The 17,716-nt window shown below is 36.1% G+C and overlaps 4 protein-coding genes across 6 annotated transcripts; 3 read left to right on the plus strand and 1 right to left on the minus strand.

The window, feature by feature from the left end:
• The first annotated feature begins 1,596 nt into the window (after positions 1 to 1,596).
• Positions 1,597 to 5,479, plus strand: LOC128874771 (uncharacterized). 3 transcript variants are annotated; one of them, XM_054119827.1, is made up of 4 exons: positions 1,597 to 1,910; positions 4,182 to 4,259; positions 4,628 to 4,706; positions 4,851 to 5,479. In XM_054119827.1, the coding sequence occupies exons 1-4, from the start codon at positions 1,905 to 1,907 to the stop codon at positions 5,090 to 5,092; spliced, it is 405 nt and encodes a 134-aa protein (XP_053975802.1). In that variant the 5' UTR covers positions 1,597 to 1,904; the 3' UTR covers positions 5,093 to 5,479. The 3 variants fall into 3 exon arrangements, with proteins under 3 accessions (XP_053975802.1, XP_053975803.1, XP_053975805.1); XM_054119828.1 differs by lacking the exon at positions 1,597 to 1,910 and adding an exon at positions 3,941 to 4,112; XM_054119830.1 differs by lacking the exon at positions 1,597 to 1,910 and adding an exon at positions 3,941 to 4,109.
• A 770-nt stretch (positions 5,480 to 6,249) lies between these two features.
• LOC128874770 (TNF receptor-associated factor 6-like) lies at positions 6,250 to 9,413 on the minus strand. Its single transcript, XM_054119826.1, has 5 exons — positions 9,323 to 9,413; positions 8,785 to 8,919; positions 8,245 to 8,490; positions 7,670 to 7,908; positions 6,250 to 6,864 (listed from the first exon to the last, which is right to left on the minus strand). Exons 1-5 carry the CDS (start codon positions 9,408 to 9,410, stop codon positions 6,610 to 6,612), a joined length of 963 nt encoding a protein of 320 aa, XP_053975801.1. The 5' UTR covers positions 9,411 to 9,413; the 3' UTR covers positions 6,250 to 6,609.
• A 1,137-nt stretch (positions 9,414 to 10,550) lies between these two features.
• LOC128875702 (nucleoporin Nup43) lies at positions 10,551 to 12,448 on the plus strand. The gene is made up of 7 exons (XM_054121523.1): positions 10,551 to 11,023; positions 11,100 to 11,204; positions 11,287 to 11,411; positions 11,486 to 11,607; positions 11,683 to 11,834; positions 11,906 to 12,152; positions 12,216 to 12,448. Exons 1-7 carry the CDS (start codon positions 10,910 to 10,912, stop codon positions 12,386 to 12,388), a joined length of 1,038 nt encoding a protein of 345 aa, XP_053977498.1. The 5' UTR covers positions 10,551 to 10,909; the 3' UTR covers positions 12,389 to 12,448.
• Positions 12,449 to 12,608: 160 nt separating this feature from the next.
• On the plus strand, positions 12,609 to 17,436 carry LOC128875699 (putative pre-mRNA-splicing factor ATP-dependent RNA helicase PRP1). The gene is made up of 9 exons (XM_054121521.1): positions 12,609 to 12,770; positions 13,327 to 13,679; positions 13,762 to 14,456; positions 14,533 to 14,763; positions 14,847 to 15,066; positions 15,248 to 15,370; positions 15,463 to 15,653; positions 15,730 to 15,892; positions 15,967 to 17,436. The coding sequence occupies exons 1-9, from the start codon at positions 12,721 to 12,723 to the stop codon at positions 16,092 to 16,094; spliced, it is 2,154 nt and encodes a 717-aa protein (XP_053977496.1). The 5' UTR covers positions 12,609 to 12,720; the 3' UTR covers positions 16,095 to 17,436.
• Positions 17,437 to 17,716: the final 280 nt, after the last annotated feature.

The raw sequence follows: 17,716 nt of genomic DNA on the forward strand, positions 1-17,716 counted from the left end.
TTCACTTTACGGCAAAATGACATAAGAATTTTCGATAGTACTCGTTGGGGTGCCGATGGAACTCCTGTCAGAACTTTGGAATTTTCAAAAAATGTTTCTCCTGAATTGGAACTTGACTAAAAAATTTCAGATGTCCACAGCTTTTTTATTTTTCACTTTACGGCAAAATGTCGTAAGTACCATCCTTGGACCCCTTCCTTTGCGAGGAGTAAATGTCACGTAAACACATTCGGGTGTTTACAGTTTAATTCTCTGTCCGCACCACCTACAGTGGGTGTAGACTGCAGTCGTTTTTTCAATTTGAAATACATGTTTGTCGCTCACTAGCTCATTGATTTTTATCGATCTGTCATTCAACATTTTTACACTAAATGGCAAAAGGCTGTTGATAACGAGGGCGATTACATAATTGATTAAAAGAAGGAATTTATTAAAAATTTGTTTGAATTTAATGTAAAAGAAACGACATTACTTTCCAGTCCACCTAATAAATAGCTATTTTTTTGTTACTCTATCTATTCTAGAGATTTACGAGAATATGTAGAATGTCATTGTTTATCAAAAATAAGTTAATACATTACAATTTTACATAGTTTTTTTGTAAATTGATCGGTGTACAAATACTTTCTACACTCACTGTATTAATTAAGTTTCTATGTCCAAAGAGGTGTCGCGATGCTTTGGCAGAGTCTTCTCTGGGACGGTTGTATCACTAGGGAATGTTGTTACCGTTGTTTTCCCATGTGTTGGCAAATATGCAGTGATTGGATCAGTGCTTATCAAGCTGGTTACTCCGGGTTGTAAAGTCGTAAGTAATAATTAGAGAAAGAATGTGAAAAAAGATTTGTGGGAGGAATAAAAAGAGACCAACACGATCTATTAGGTAGACTGGAAAGCAATGTCGTTTCTTTAACGTTAAATTCAAACAAATTTTTGATAAATTTCTATTTTTAATTAATTATGTAATCGTCCTCGTTATCAACAGCCTGTTGCCATCTAGTGTGCAAATTTTCAATGCGAGATCGATAAAATTCAACGACCTGATGAGCGATAGACTAGTATTTAAAATGGCAAAAACGACATTACTTTCCAGTCCACCTAATATGTAAGTTAATTAACATGTAATTAAAATGTAAGAAATTAACAAACAAACAAAAATAATTAATCGATAGAAATATTGAAGCAATAAGTATTCGCACAACTTTTTAATTTTTAAAACTTCATTAAAAAAAAAGAAATTTACATTAATTTATCAGTATATAGAGTAGTATTTAAAATTGCAAAAACGACATTACTTTCCAGTCCACCTAATACGCTATCTTCTATGTTGGTTTTAGAATGAAAATAAAAAAGTTGCGAGGAGGAACTAAAAAGTGTGAAGAATTAGCATCTCTGTTTCTCTTTCTGAGCCATTAAATCCACTAGTTGGGGGTTCCAAGAAGATAGCAATTAGAATTCAGCCTCGCATCTCGAGATTTCTTGAGAATCGTCTTACCCTTTGACGCACCAGCGGTCGTAATCGACGATGAAGTACCATCGTCACGCGGTGCTGCACGATTTACATGAGCTGGCCAGAATATCGTTGTAGATACGGAAAACTCACCGCGTTCCTCGACGATAAACATAAAATGTACCATTGTGAGGAGCATTATGAACGGTCATGCGTTCTTCTGGCGCATGTATTTACGCCCTCGAACAGCTACGAAAGGGAGGGGGCGGTATTTGAAGAGCGGTCGCGCGATTTCATCCCTCACACGCGGACTTGACTTCTTGCGCGACCGACAACCCTTCGGTGGAAGATCCGACACCAGGAAGTCCCAGAGTTCCAGAATAGAACACCGCTTCTAGCACCTCCGGTGATCCTTTGCCTCCCGGGAAATCGATCGTCTCTGCGAAGATCCAGCATGAAGGTAACTTCTTCTTCGTTCTTCTTCCCCGCGTTTCGTTCTTGGCTCATCGCGGACCCTGTGAAGATTTCTTTGACGAAAGCTTTTCGTTCAGATCTTCCTGTTTCATCTATTCGAAACAGATTAGTGTATTCGAAGCTGAGGATCTTTTCGAGTTGAACAAGCTACTATTTATAAAGTCATCTACAGTGGGTGTAGAAAGTATTCGTACACCGATCAATTTCCAAAGAAACTATGTGAAATTGTAATTTATTAACTTGTTTTTTATAAACAACGACATTCTATATATTCTCGGAAATCTCTAGAATAGATAGATTACAACAAAAAATAGCTATTTATGTAAGTTGCGAAATTAACACGAAGAAAAACAATTAATCGATAGAAATATTGAAACAATAACTATTCGCACAACTGTTTAATTTTTAAAACATCATTAAAAAAAAAGAGAAATTTACATTAATTTACAAGTATATAATACTTCCTTCGGTTTCCTTTTGATTTTATAATTATTGTAACTTTTCTAAGCGTTAAAGTAAATAAATTATTAGTTATTCGAAGTGGGATCTTTTTCCATTCCTCTATTAGAACCTTTTTTAAAAGTACTTTACTGGAAATTTGATGTTTTCTAATTCATACGGAGCAATAAACTAATGTGTTTACGTTACAAACTCTACTGTAAATGGTTCGTCATAAGAATCGTACAAGTACTTATTGCTTCTATACTTTTACCCACTTTTCGCATCTTTTTGTTAATTTCACAAATTCTATTAACTAGTAAATGTTGTTTGGACTATATCTATCTTAGAGATTTCCGCGAATATGTAAAATATCATTGATTACAAAAAATGAAGTTAAAAAACTACAATTTCCCCCAAATTTTTGGGAGAAATTGATCGGTGTACGAATACATTCTACACCCACTGTATGTGATTTACGAAAACGATACTACGCTTTGAAATTTTATTAATTGTGAGTCTCTACTCTGGCATTATTGCAACTGTAGTGCGTTACTCTCGAAGACATGCAGTTGTAAGAAATGATTGTTCCCCATTCGTAAATTGTCAGCCACTGACGTAATTTTATATATCTTTAATTTCCATGAGAATTTAATTGAAATAATATTAGCGGGACCGAAAAGTAATCAGAATTTTATCAACATTTGTTTATTAAAGAAGTCTTAAATACTGATCAACAAAATAATTTCCATCGTTTTCTAACACTTTTTGCCAGGATGAAGGCAGTTGTTCGATTTCCTTTTTAACTTGGAAAAACTTTTCCAACTCGAAGACATTTTGATTACTTTTCGGACAGATAGATTTCCTCTTGCACAACGTGAAACATAATTCTATTGTACGATTCGGATTCTAATTTTTATTTAATAAACGACGAATTATAAATTTTCGCCCAGCTCCGGCTAAGATGGCGACGTTAAAGTGTCAATTAAAAATAGGAAAAGTATTAAGGTGAATCGTTTATACAGGGACGTTATGGATTTCGTTGATATCGCTTTCTTAGCCTAGGTATTATTATAACGCGTCAACTCTTTAGTTGACACCCTCTTAAAAGGTCGCGTTGTTTTTCAATTTGCGTTCTCTGCCAGCAATATAATTATATTTGAAATTGCCTATTTTATACGAAGTAACTTCTGGGAAGAAATCTCACGTAGTATCAGAACTTAGGCTCTTGTGATCTTCCGTTAGAATTATTTTTAATCTCCTGACTACTCGAGTAGTTCCAAAATTAATATCACAGTCGAATCACGAAGACCGTGTTCTGTTTAAAATCTATTAGAATCTATTTAACAGTATACTATCGTATTGTAACAAACTCCGTGGTCATTACATGTAACGATATCGACTAACGATACTCTAATTCTCTGCGTCGATGCGCTATATTCCTGGCTGTTTCAAGTTTAAAATCATTATTTACACGGATGATGACGAACGTATCGCTGGAAGGAACGATCGACCGACGACATCACCGGACATTAATTAACCGCAGTACAAACCTGATTATACTCATAAGCACATTACAAACAGTTAACATGTTCGAAAGCTTCACGTGTGACACTTATATAACCAGCGTACTTATTAGAAATTACGCCTGGCAATTATCGAGAGTTTGTTTCAAGCGATTTCAAGCGATTCCATTAGCGTTTCGGTTACGAACTGCGTCGCGCGTTTCGGTAAAAAACGACGACAGGTTGTAGGTTGATTATCGTAGAAAAAATTGTACCCTGAATATCCGTAATAAAAAATTATTTCACTCGCACAGGCAATCAACTACGTCTGCTGCGCTTTGGTGCTCGCCTGCGCTCTGAAAATGGCGCACTCTGAGAAGTCTCAAGACAAGGTACAGCAACGTTTTTCGCAAACATTGGGAATTGTACTTTTGGTAATCCGAACGAGTACAAGTTTATTCGTACTCGTGTTTTTACTTTATCTCGCGCGCTCCATTTTTGGGCTGAACGAAGAAACGTTATTTTAAATATCGTTATTGTATTGCATTAGTCACTGTTTATTAGAAATTGCATAGTATAGTATTGTTACTATAAATACAGTCGGTGTAGAATGTATTCGTACACCGATCAAATTTCCCGAAACACTTTTGTGTGAAATTGTAGTTTCTTAACTTCTCTTTTTTTTAATCAATGATATTTTACATATATATATATATATATATATTTAGGGCAAGCTACACTATTGGACACTACTTTTCAGATGGAGCAACAGTTCATGGACGCGTATACGACGGACGAGTCGCTCAAGATCAAGAGACCGTTTTGCAATCATTTCACTGGTGAGACAACCGTCCCATCTTTCCACTTGAAAAAAAAAAAATATATATACATGTCGAATTGAGTAACCTGCTCGTTTTCGAATTTGGTTAACAAACGCGTAACCTGCTTCTAGATTTCATTAGAAACGTCTAATTTGTTTCCAGGATGCGGAAAGAAGAGGAGTTTCCGCGAGAACGTGGCTTCTCTGGACGCGGAGGCCGTTGGTAGCGTTCGACTTCCTCTTTCCGTCTACAAAGCCTTGCTGAGAGTCGCCTCCCAAAACATCCAGAACACAATCGATCGCGACATGAACGAGTACCAGCTGTCGGATGTTCCCCATGTATACCTGTCCGGAAAGATCCCTCTCCATAAGAGGCTCGACGTTCCATCGACTTCCTTGGAGTAAATTCGACGCTCGAATGCACGAATGATGCGGATCTCGTTACGCCATGCTGGCTGAACGTCAAAGAGAAACTTTCGTTACACGTTCGCGTCTTCGTTTATTACAGAATTTATTCGATTGTTAGACTACCGTGCAATTGAGAACGATCCACGGTAAGACGTGTTTTTCCCGCGGCGTTGCTTGTATCTTTGTTAAAAGTCAAACGAGAATTAATAAACGACGCGACTCTAGCGTAAGTAAGTATCGTCGTTATCCAGCGACACCGACATTACCCCATTCCTCGTCGTTTATCGTGGATTAACGCAGTAGAGGCATCGACGAGTCGTACTTTATGTATTTTGTTCTTCGACCTGTTAACGAGGGTAATAAATACGATTACACAGATCTAAATGTTTCAGTGAGTTTGTTTTTTTTTAATTTGTTAAAATTCCGTTTTAGGCAGGGAACATGTCTCTTAACACGTTGAACGCCACGTCACCCATATATGGGTGACAGAGATTCTCGTTAAGGAACTTCAGGAGTTAATTGTTGGAGCTAATGTATCAATGAAAATAAGTCTGAATAGAATTCGTAGATTTTGACGACGATACAAAAATAAATAACACGACAAACGTCGGATGTTTTAGTTTACAACTGTCTCGAGACAAGATGTTAACCCTGTAGGCATTCCCTTGGGAATCAGTCCGGCAGTCAACGTGTTAAGTAATTATTAGACTGCGGCTCTTAATGCAAAATAAAATCTTCCAAATCATGGAATTCAAATCATTATCTTACAAAAAATGAACTTAAATAGAAATTAATTTTATCCTGAAAATATTATAACATGAACTTTACTTTCAATCGTTTTTATATTCTTGCATATTGCTTGCATTTTGTAGTTTCTCGCACATTGAAATTTCCTATAAATGCATAAAGATCCGCATTCTAGTAATTATATTAGGTCTGCCGGAAAGTTCTGTACGTTTTTAGAACAAAACAAATTGACTCTTTGGCCTGCGAGTCTGACTCGTGGTAATTCGTTCGGACTTCCTACCTTTCTGTTCACTATGACCCGAGAAATCGTGCGATAACGTGTAGGTCAAGGGGTTAATAAATTTGTCATACCTTGAACAAGCTTTATCGAATAATGCAATTTCCATCGTTATGTATTAGGTGGACTGGAAAGTAATGTCGTTTTTTGCAATTTTAAATACTTGTCTATCACTCGTCAGTTCATTGATTTTCATCGATCTGGCATTGAAAATTTCCACACTAGACGGCAAGAGGCTGTTGATAACGAGGACGATTACATAATTAATTAAAAATAGAAATTTATCAAAAATTTGTTTGGATTTAATGTAAAAGAAACGACATTACCTTCCAGTCTACCTAATACGACTTCTTGCCGCCGTGATTGGAATTTGTATACGCGATTGTTAATGAATATTCGCGTACTTGTTGAAACTTGGACGAACGGAACTTCCCGGTAGACCTAATATTATTATTACTCGTGTTCGTATAAAGATTATCGGATAAAGGATCTAAAGGAAAACTGTCAGCTTTATCGTGACGCTTCCGTTCCAAATGTATCTCGTATTTCTCGAGACGTGGTCGCTGGAAAGTGGCAGCTTGGCGTAAAGAACTTGCCGAGGGACGCTCAGGCCGACGCATTCTGGATTGTCGGGTTCTCCAGTTAATTTTGGACGGCCCCAAAAATATTCCGAGCAGAGCGTCGACGGATCCCAGATCCGCGAACGTCGATCTTGACGATGGTCTACGGACGAGTGATCCAGAACCTATGGAGCGGCCGGAACAGATATTTCCAGAATGATTTTTTATGATTCTATTTCATTTAACACTTTCGCTGCGGCCGAAAATAAGTAGCCGTTCGCTGGGTAGCTGCAATTATGATATTTTTTTTGTAAGGAAAAATTTCTTGCAAATACTCTAATACGATTATTTTGAAAAAACATATATTTGTGGTAACTCATTTTATATACAGGGTGTCTACGTATAAGTTCGGACATACACAGGGTGTCAATTCTTCAACAAATTTCCAACAAAAAATTACTCTTAGACACTCTTTTCTCTGTGTCGCCTTATTCTCGAGTATTTTCACTTTTAATATTTTTTATGCGTTTGCAACTTGACACTCTTTAAACGGTCGTAACTCCGCCAAATTACGATGGAATCTTAAAACTAAGCATACCATTCGAAGGAGCGTTAAATTTACCATCTCTCTGATGCGAAATTAAAATTTATTACGTAGATTTAATAAGTGAAAAATTAGGTCGAACTTTACATTGTGCAAATTTTAACAAATTTGACTTTTTCTGTATTCGATTTTCGGTTTCAAAGACATGGTCGTTTGGTGGGCACTCTTCGGGAAAAACTTCCTCAAAGTCTCAGCTTTCGAACGGTATTGTAAAGAAAAATTGTACGGTGGTATTTTAAAAAGAAAATTACGTTTAAATGCAGAAATTTAACGCTCATTTCGAATGGTATACTTAGTGTTTTCCGCAGCGAAAGTGTTAACAATGAGACGAAGTTGATGGCGCGTCGATTGCTGGTTCGTTATCAAAATAAAATCTGGAATATTACCTCGAGCCGCATTTTGTGGGTAAAGGGCCATTTAAGAAAGGAGTCGTGACGACCACGAGTTAGTCCAACGCCCATGAAGACGGTGCCGTCTGGAAAATAGCGTGGCGTAGCCTTGATATACATGGCGTATCCATTCCGACCGATATAAAACGTGGAAGTGCGCTCGGACCGTGTGGTTTTCCAACTGGCGAGCTTCTCGTTGAAGTTTTTTATTTGCCAGTAGTAAAGGAAAATGGTTCCTGGACATATCAAGATACTATGAAAATTATTACACGTTCAACCGGTTCGTGTTAATCGTTACATGCTCGACCCTGGGCGTACTAAAATACCGAGATAATCGTTAAATGTTTAATTATAACGTACTAATTGATGCGCGTTAACAATTGTTGCGCGTTAACAATTGTTTTATTATTACAATCGCGCGTTCGTGTTCCAGCGTTATGTATAACCGAATTGCATAAGAAATCCCGGAAGTATATCGATCACTCGAAACAAATTAAACCTTCGCTGGTTTGCATCGTATCTTTGTTGCGAATACGTAATACAATCGATTAGGGTGCATAAAATAAACGAACCATTTATGGATAGAATCTCCTGGATGGTATTGTTGAACTCGTCGATCTCTAACTGTCTCGGCGACGGTGCGGGATTTTTGTGATAATTTTCGTAGCGATCTTTGTAGTTCGTCTCCTCTCGCAACGGTTTAGGTAATTTTGGTAAATCTCTTTGGATTTGCAAAACCGATCGAAGCATCGTCTTCATCTCGTCCAATTCTTGGGTCAAGTTCTTCTCCAGGGCTTGCAATCTCTCTTCGATCGTCTCTGAAAGATCGTACATTATAATTTATTAGGTCGACTGGAAAGTAACGTCGTTTCTTTTGCATTAAATCCAAACAAATTTTTGATAAATTTCCATTTTTAATTAATTATGTGATCGTCCTCGTTATCAACAGCCTCTTGCCATCTAGTGTGGAAATTTTCAATGCCAGATCGATGAAAATCAATGGCCTGACGAGCGATAGACAAGTATTTAAAATTGCAAAAAACGACATTACTTTCCAGTCCACCTAATATAATTTCTTGGAAATATCGGATGTTTTAATAGTGATTTCTCACTGGCGTTGCAGGCTCCTGTGAGTACCCTCGTGACGGTGGTACGCGCGCTGGCGACCAATTCTTCTGTTGCAATTTTGCAAGTCGCGTGTTGAGTTTCCGTGACGCCTTCGTTGGTTACATTAGCATCTACAAAATCTGACAATTTCGACACTTTTATTATTATCGAAGCTTCGATACAATTCCTACATCCTATCTGCTACATTTAGAAGAAAACCGCCCGTTAGTTTTATTAGGTACTCTGGAAAGTAACGTCGTTTCTTTTACATTAAATCCAAACAAATTTTTGATAAATTTCTATTTTTAATTAATTATGTAATCGTCCTCGTTATCAACAGCCTGTTGCCATCTAGTGTGGAAATTTTCAATGCGAGATCGATAAAATTCAATGACCTGATGAGTGATAGACAAGTATTTTAAAATTGCAAGAACGGCATCACTTTCCAGTCCACCTAATATATCGAAAATAAAATTTTGAACCTGATCACGTTCGCAATTGCAGGGAGTAAGACTGAAAAAATAGCGTCATGGTGATACTTACACAGTTTAGGCACGCTGGGATCGCTTGCATCACACCAAGTTAAGTAGAGCGTACTGAGGTACAAGAACAATAAAACGTTCGATGCCATCGCGACCTAAAAGATCAAACATTGTTAAAAATCGACTCTACTTAAAAGAATCTACGAGATTCTCTAATATGAACGTTTCGAATACTTCCTGTTGCTTCTAAAAATACATTTAATCGTGCTCTCGCATATATGCTTCTAAAAATACAAGAAATTTGAATGGTGTATTAAAATAACTAAACGATGAGAAATGTTCTCTACGCTCTTTTCGTGTTTGGAATAGCTTAAAATTTAAATACGCACGATACATACCTATTTCGCGATCGGTACCTAACTGATTCTCTGTGGCCCTTGCGATTTATAAAACGAGTGATGAATCCCTACCCCTTTCCGATTGACTTCTCTATAGAAATCGTTCCTAGTATACTCAATTTACATATGACCCGGCCAAAGTCGAGTCAGTGGCCCCGTACGAAGCGTAAATTGTTTCCTTGCCACGTTAATCTTTTTACATTTAATTTTTTCATTGACATATAAGCGATATAAGCCATACAAGTCAGCATTTATTTTCAAATTTTTTCCGCTCAAATTTTAAACCTACACCCAGCAGCGCCATCGGTGGGAAAACGACCAAGTTTGTCGTGAAATAGTTCCATATTTGAACCAGATGATGGCGCCACTGATTTCTGGTTATCGACGATAGAGTTATTTTAATGTTTTTTTTATACATATACATGGTTTTTCATCATGGCAAGAGCACTATGAAATGAGTTATACTTGCAACCTTTGGTTTATAAACTAGAGCAGGCCTACAACTTATATATATTTTTTTTTAATAATGCAGCGCCATCTACTAACGAAACACCCAAGTTTGTCGACAAAGTAAAACATTTTCTTACCGGCAGATGTCGCACAAGGTTCATTTCAAAGATATTTACAAAGAAGATTGAATTTTCATATCTTTGTCTGAATCATATTATCATAATGCTTGTAATATAATTAGACATTCATCGTTAACGTAAGAAAATGAATTATGCGAATATATTGCAAAGTCGGTAAAAACACTGATTGGTGGCGTCATCTAGCGGCAGCATTTCGAAACTATTTCACGACAAATTTGGACATTTTGTTAGTAGATGGCGCCACATTATAAAACTGTTTTTTACAGATGGAAATTTGAATTTAATTATGTAACCGATACAAATAATTTCTTTTAACACGTTTTTATATCGTTAAATATTATTCTTTAGAAACCTCGTAAAAAAAATCTAATTTACGGCAACTAATAAAATCCCCAAAGCGTTCGAAGCTTTATAGAAGCATTAGTACTACAATAAAACACATGCCATGATTGTTTGCAACATGTTATACCCGTTTATTATACATCGTTAGAATAAATACTTTCGTTTTTCTCTTTGCACAGTAATTAATACATCAGCACGTGAATTTTTTAGAGGTTTTGGCGATCATTTTTACAGCGATTAGAAACACGCGTGTTAGCCTGCGTTGGTCCCGGCTTTCTCCTTTTTCCTTCGAAATTAAATGATAATTTATGTTAAAAAATGAGCGAAAATGTACAAGGAACATTCGTGTCTGAAAAAGTCTCGAAGATACGATGGAGACCAGAGAACTTTGAGGAAGCTAACAACTTTTTGACTGGTAGTTGGGATGACCCGGTAAGGTTATCTCTACCGAATTTAACCTATTTTCTTTCTATAAATATGAACCTAAATACGCTCATTTTTACAAAAGTGGAGCAAAATAACGCATTGGACGTTGCAAATGAACGATGATGGTGAATCGTATCCAGCAGTGGTTTCCTCTTATGCTGTGCTCGGAGATGTTACAGAGATAAAGGTTTCTAATATTTGATAAAAATTCTTATAGTTCACGTAATACTTCGTTTTTCTACATTGACACATTCTATGATTTGTTACAGTTTATTTCAAAAGATTTGTTTGCGGCATCAACATCTACAGGCACAGTCAAATTATTGGCAATTCCTGAAAATCCATATTCTCAATTCAAAGATCGCAGAACTTGGGAACACATACACAAATTTAAGTAAGGTTCATTTGTAAAGATTCAAGTTTGGTGTATTTCATCAATTGCTATTTATCAATTTATCTCTATTGAAGATCATCAAATTATGCATCTTGCACTGCGCTTTCCACCTTTGACCATGATATAGTTTCTGTAGGAACAGATGGGAGAATCAATCTTCTAACAGTCGGACAGAAAAAACTAGTTAGAGTTATAGGTAGATGTAACATTCCCTTAAATAAATGTTACCTTTTGCAAAGTCTATTTTACAAATATTTCATTTCTTTTCTAGATGAAGCTGATAGTTGTTCTATATATTGCGTTGATTTCTTGAGGCATAACGAGATACTCACAGGAAATTTAAGGGGACACATGAAAGTCTGGGATCTAAGAAGTGATCAAGATATTCCTGCCACTACCTTCATGCTTTCTGATCAAACAAAAGTACAGACTATTTATGTTCATTTACAGTAAATCGCTGTAGTATCGCGTACAGTAATAACAGACATTTATAGACCGAAGCTACGAGCATCGCCCATCATCCAACCCAGAGGCATATCGTTGTTGCCGGTGGCGGTGATGGTAGTTTAACAGTATGGGATTTGAGACACAATACGTATCCAATGTCTCAGCTTAACGCTCACGCTAAGGCTGTCAGCGAAATACTTTTCCATCCTGCCAGACCTGAAAATTTATTTACGTGTTCGACTAGTGGTGAATTATGGCATTGGAATAATTCTCAGCATTCGAAGCTGAGTTTGGGTGAGTTCACTCCTCGGAATTAATATCGATTGATTACTGAAAATTTACGATTTTTTGTATTAGATCCCTCAAACACTCATTGGTTGAATACGATAGGAACAAATGGTAAAGTCAATGTAACGTCGCTTTGTAGCGCTATGCACAAACCGATAAACAGCATTGACATTGACAGATCAACCTTGTTGTTTGGATGCGATAACGAAGCAATGTACATTATCAGGGATATAATGCTATAATGGCTTGCTTCGATTATATTTTTCTAATTGTAATAATGATAAATAAATATCTTTTTTATTCAAAAATTCATTAGTTCTTTCCTTTCATCCTCAAGATTGCGGCATGGCTATCATTGTTTATTTCGATTTCAAGTTAGCGCGTAAAAAAAACATTTCTTGTACATTGTTGCGCTACAGTTACCTGTGACATTCGCCGCTCCATCTGTCGTTGATTTTCACCATCACAAATACACAGGAAGCTTTAGCCTGTTAGTAGTTTGCCATTTTGTGACGCCTTCTGTGCAAGTTCGTAAACAGATTTTGCTTTGCTTGCCTGCGGAGGGACAAGAATAATGTCGAAACGGAGGATCGAGGTTGTGGATCCGTATGTTAAGCGGAGAGCGTGAGTGCATTACTATATTTTCAATTTCGAGAAGCTGAACAAAAATCGGACGAGACATCTTGCCATGTGCATTGATACAAGTTTTCTCAATCCTACCGCACATCTCGTTGAGCGAATATTACGTCTCGAAAACAGTTCCTGTGAAAGGATTCGATTTATCGTGATTAATAATGCAACGACAGAATTTTGTCCAAGTCCGACGTTTCGATAATTGTGATGTAAATCATCTTCTGTTGCTGTTGACTTGTTTGGTCAGCCAGTCGTAAAGGTTCTCAACTGAATTTTCCCTTCAACGATTGGATATCATAAATATGAAATATTGGGAAATATTGTTTTATAATTTTACAACATTTCCGAAAGGAGGTCGTGTGTACACGTTTATGATCGGTTGTGAATACACACAGATGTTTTGGTGGAAATTTAAATATCATTTGTTTTCTATCTAAATTGGTTTTCCTAACCAATCAAGTGTTCTCAACCTTCGTTGTTAAAGCGTTTGGAACGTTTAAATAATACGTAAAGTTGGTTAAATATTGGTTTGTTTATTTTTTGACAGTGTTGGCTCAACATCTAACAGCACGACTACACCCTCGACAGCACCAAATAATCAAGTTCAACTTAATCCTTACACTAGCCTGCCTTACACGCCACGATACCATGAATTTTACAAAAAGAGAATCACCTTACCTGTATTCGAATATCGTGCTGACTTCATGAGGTTATTGGCTCAACATCAATGTATCGTGCTTGTTGGAGAAACAGGGTCAGGTAAAACTACACAGATACCACAATGGTGTGTAGAATATTCAAGATGTATTGGCACCAAAGGTGTCGCTTGTACCCAGCCAAGAAGAGTAGCAGCTATGTCTGTAGCACAGAGAGTTTCAGAAGAAATGGATGTTGCACTAGGTAATTTATATATCATATACAATTTACCTAATAACACTTATACAGAGTTTATATGTTGCTAAATTACAATGCTGTTGAACAGGTCAAGAAGTAGGATACAGTATCCGATTTGAAGACTGCAGTTCTCCAAAAACTGTATTAAAGTATATGACTGATGGTATGCTTCTTCGTGAAGGCATGTCTGACCCTATGCTTGATGCATATCAAGTAATATTGCTAGATGAAGCTCACGAAAGGACTTTAGCCACCGATTTACTTATGGGTGTGTTGAAAGAAGTGATTAAACAGAGACCAGATTTGAAACTTGTGATTATGAGTGCGACCTTGGATGCTGGAAAATTTCAACAGTATTTTGATAATGCTCCTTTAATGAATGTACCTGGCAGAACGCATCCTGTTGAGATTTATTATACACCTGAACCTGAAAGAGATTATTTAGAAGCTGCTATCAGAACAGTTATTCAAATACACATGTGTGAAGACATAGTGGGAGATCTACTTTTATTCTTAACTGGTCAAGAAGAGATCGAAGAAGCTTGTAAGAGAATCAAAAGAGAAATGGACAATTTAGGTCCAGAAGTAGGTGAACTTAAATGCATACCACTATATTCCACACTGCCCCCGAATCTTCAACAAAGAATCTTCGAACCAGCACCACCTACAAAGCCTAATGGTGCTATTGGTAGAAAAGTAGTAGTTTCAACCAACATCGCGGAGACATCGTTAACCATCGATGGTGTCGTATTTGTAATAGATCCTGGATTTGCAAAACAAAAGGTTAGAATTCGCTTCGATTTCTTCTTGTATTATATATTCATACATGATTGGTAAATTTTATTGTATTTTTTAATAGGTGTATAATCCCAGAATTCGCGTAGAATCTCTTCTTGTATCACCTATCAGCAAAGCTTCTGCCCAACAAAGAGCTGGTAGAGCTGGTCGTACAAGACCTGGTAAATGTTTCAGATTGTACACGGAAAAAGCATATAAAAATGAAATGCAAGAAAACACTTATCCCGAAATATTGCGATCAAACCTCGGAAGTGTTGTGTTACAACTGAAAAAACTTGGTATCGATGACTTGGTATGCCAAATATTTAATTAAAAGTCTTTCAGTACTGTATGCTAAATATATTAACACATTATTTTCTTACTAATTTTCTATAGGTTCATTTTGACTTTATGGATCCTCCAGCACCAGAAACTCTCATGAGAGCACTGGAGTTGCTTAACTATTTGGCCGCGTTAGACGATGACGGGAATTTAACAGATTTGGGGGCTGTGATGGCTGAATTTCCGTTAGATCCTCAATTGGCGAAGATGTTAATCGCATCTTGCAATCACAACTGCAGTAACGAGATACTTAGCATTACTGCTATGCTTTCAGGTAAAGTATTAGGAAGAACACTTTATCTTCCCGTGAAACGATATTAGATTCGTCTCTGTTTGATATTTCTCTTTTTAAAAACAAGATAACAATAATGAAATAAAAATTAAAAGTTGTTAAGATAAAGTCAGAATCGTGGTAAGGTAATATGGTTTTATATTGATGATTGATATTGTATTAGTCCCGCAGTGTTTTGTGAGGCCAAATGAATCAAAGAAGGCCGCAGATGACGCTAAAATGCGATTTGCACACATCGATGGAGATCATTTGACGCTACTGAACGTGTACCATGCTTTCAAACAAAGTAAGTATATTTATATGATTTTTCCGGAATGTTTCTGTTAAATTATACGCTTCATCGTTTCATTGCAACTTCGATGCCTTTCTTGTCGACAGACTTCGAGGATCCACAGTGGTGTTACGATAACTTCGTTAATTATCGATCTCTGAAGAGTGGCGACAATGTCAGACAACAGCTAAGCAGAATAATGGACAGATTTTGTTTGAAACGCACTTCGACGGACTTCACATCAAAAGATTATTATATTAATATCAGAAAAGCGCTCGTGAACGGTTTCTTTATGCAGGTAATTATATAGTAAACGTTGATATTTGCGTGTCATTTATTCTTACTGTTTATTCTTTTTTCTGCTTTGCACACAGGTTGCTCATTTAGAGAGAACTGGTCATTATTTGACCATTAAAGATAATCAAATTGTACAGCTTCACCCGAGTAGTTGTTTGGATCATAAACCAGAGTGGGTAATTTATAACGAGTTCGTGCTTACGACCAAAAACTATATCAGAACAGTTACTGATATCAAACGTAAGTTATAACGTATAAAAATAATACAAAAATGGTATGGGTATACTGTTTAACCAATTAATTTCTTTTTACAGCTGATTGGTTGCTAAAAATAGCACCGCAATATTACGATCTACAAAACTTTCCACAGTGCGAGGCTAAAAGACAATTGGAAGTACTCCAAGCGAAGCTAGACTCGAAACAGTATCAAGAAGGATTCTAACCTCTAAATATTTTAGATATTTTCAAAAATGGAGTCGAACGGTTGATAACGCGTGGTCAGTTTGTTTTTTCCGGCGTTATATCTGACACACAGTTCTTTCAAACACAAAATCAAAACAGTAAATGTTTTGAGACACAACTGAAGGGGTAGTAATCTACTCTGTACCTTCTCTTCGATATGTAAAAAAAAAAGACAAATTTTAATGAACATTCATAATTTCGTACAGGTTTTAAAGTCTTGTACATTTTTTTTAGGCTCGTGTGCCGACAAATTTCTTAAAAACATTTGTAGACCTCGTCCTATCCTAACACAAAAGAAACAAAAATTGATATTTAATCTGCTAGAGGCACGCGGAAGGTATAGTTGATTGATAAATGATTTATTTATGTACATTAAAGAAAAAAAATTTAGTGATTAAGTAATTTTATCAGTAGAATTTGTTGATTGACGTTTGCACACTTGGAATATAATACTATATAAAGATAGATTAATTTTTGTATTAAATGTTGAACAAGTATGCTAGACCAGATGCATACAGTACTCGACCATGGATAACCGAAGTTGCGATGACTTCACAGAACCTTCAAAACAAATTGTATCTATTTGATGTTTTTCCTTGAAAACAAATAGTACCGATATACGGGGTTACGTGTTTCACTTTTTCCAAGTACGTACAACTAAGAGCGTTATATTTATTATGATTGTAATGTGCAAACAACTAGCCACTCTATGAAGTATTTTCATTTTCTTTATCATATCAGCATAGTTGCACCGTTAATAATTTTGCATTAATGAAAGAAGCAAATATAAAGAAATGGTAATAATACCATGACTTGTAATATGACAGATATTTTGAAAAGACAACATACGATAGCTTCGAAGAAAAATCAATATCTTGTTTATAAATATTTAGCATAATAAAACATTGCAATCCACTTTTCTTGCAAAGCAACAATTTGCAGCATTACAAGTTATCTTTACGAGAATGTAACAGAATGTTATACAAGTAAAAGATTGTTTTACGATGTCTGATCTAGATCATCGCATGCGTTAAAAAAATCACCAGTGTATTTTCTAGCTTGTTTTAGATTTAAAATCGTGTAAGTAGTTCGTGAAGTCGTTATCACACTACAAAATTAATTTTTTTCTTTTTTAATGAAGGGTATGGTCTCGCTGTTTACGGTGTTGTTTGTTTTAACACGTTGAGTGACAATTTCAGTTTTTGTAAATAAAAATTGCGCAGGTATTAAAAAAGCGTATAGAAATCATAGGATTTATGATCGCGAACAGATTTCATTGTATTGTATCACTTCATTCCAATAAAACAATGAGAATATCATGATTCGATCGTGATAATTGTTAATGAATATATGTTTAATTTTCAGTCTTATAACAACTTATAACTATGAAATAAAATTTTAAATATTGTAACATGTTTACGTAATGTGTGGAGAAGTCATATAGTTTTATATTATTTTTATCTATGTGTTTCTATACTCGGCGAGAAGAAAGTCTGGTAAACAAAAACACGTGGTTTACTTGCGATATTTCATTGCGAGTCATAATATACACGATAGAAGTCAAATTAACAACGAGCTATGATAAATTCGTGAGCAGAGACC

The sequence above is a fragment of the Hylaeus volcanicus genome, chromosome 4 (assembly GCF_026283585.1).
Source record: "Hylaeus volcanicus isolate JK05 chromosome 4, UHH_iyHylVolc1.0_haploid, whole genome shotgun sequence".
Classification (NCBI taxonomy): domain Eukaryota; kingdom Metazoa; phylum Arthropoda; class Insecta; order Hymenoptera; family Colletidae; genus Hylaeus; species Hylaeus volcanicus.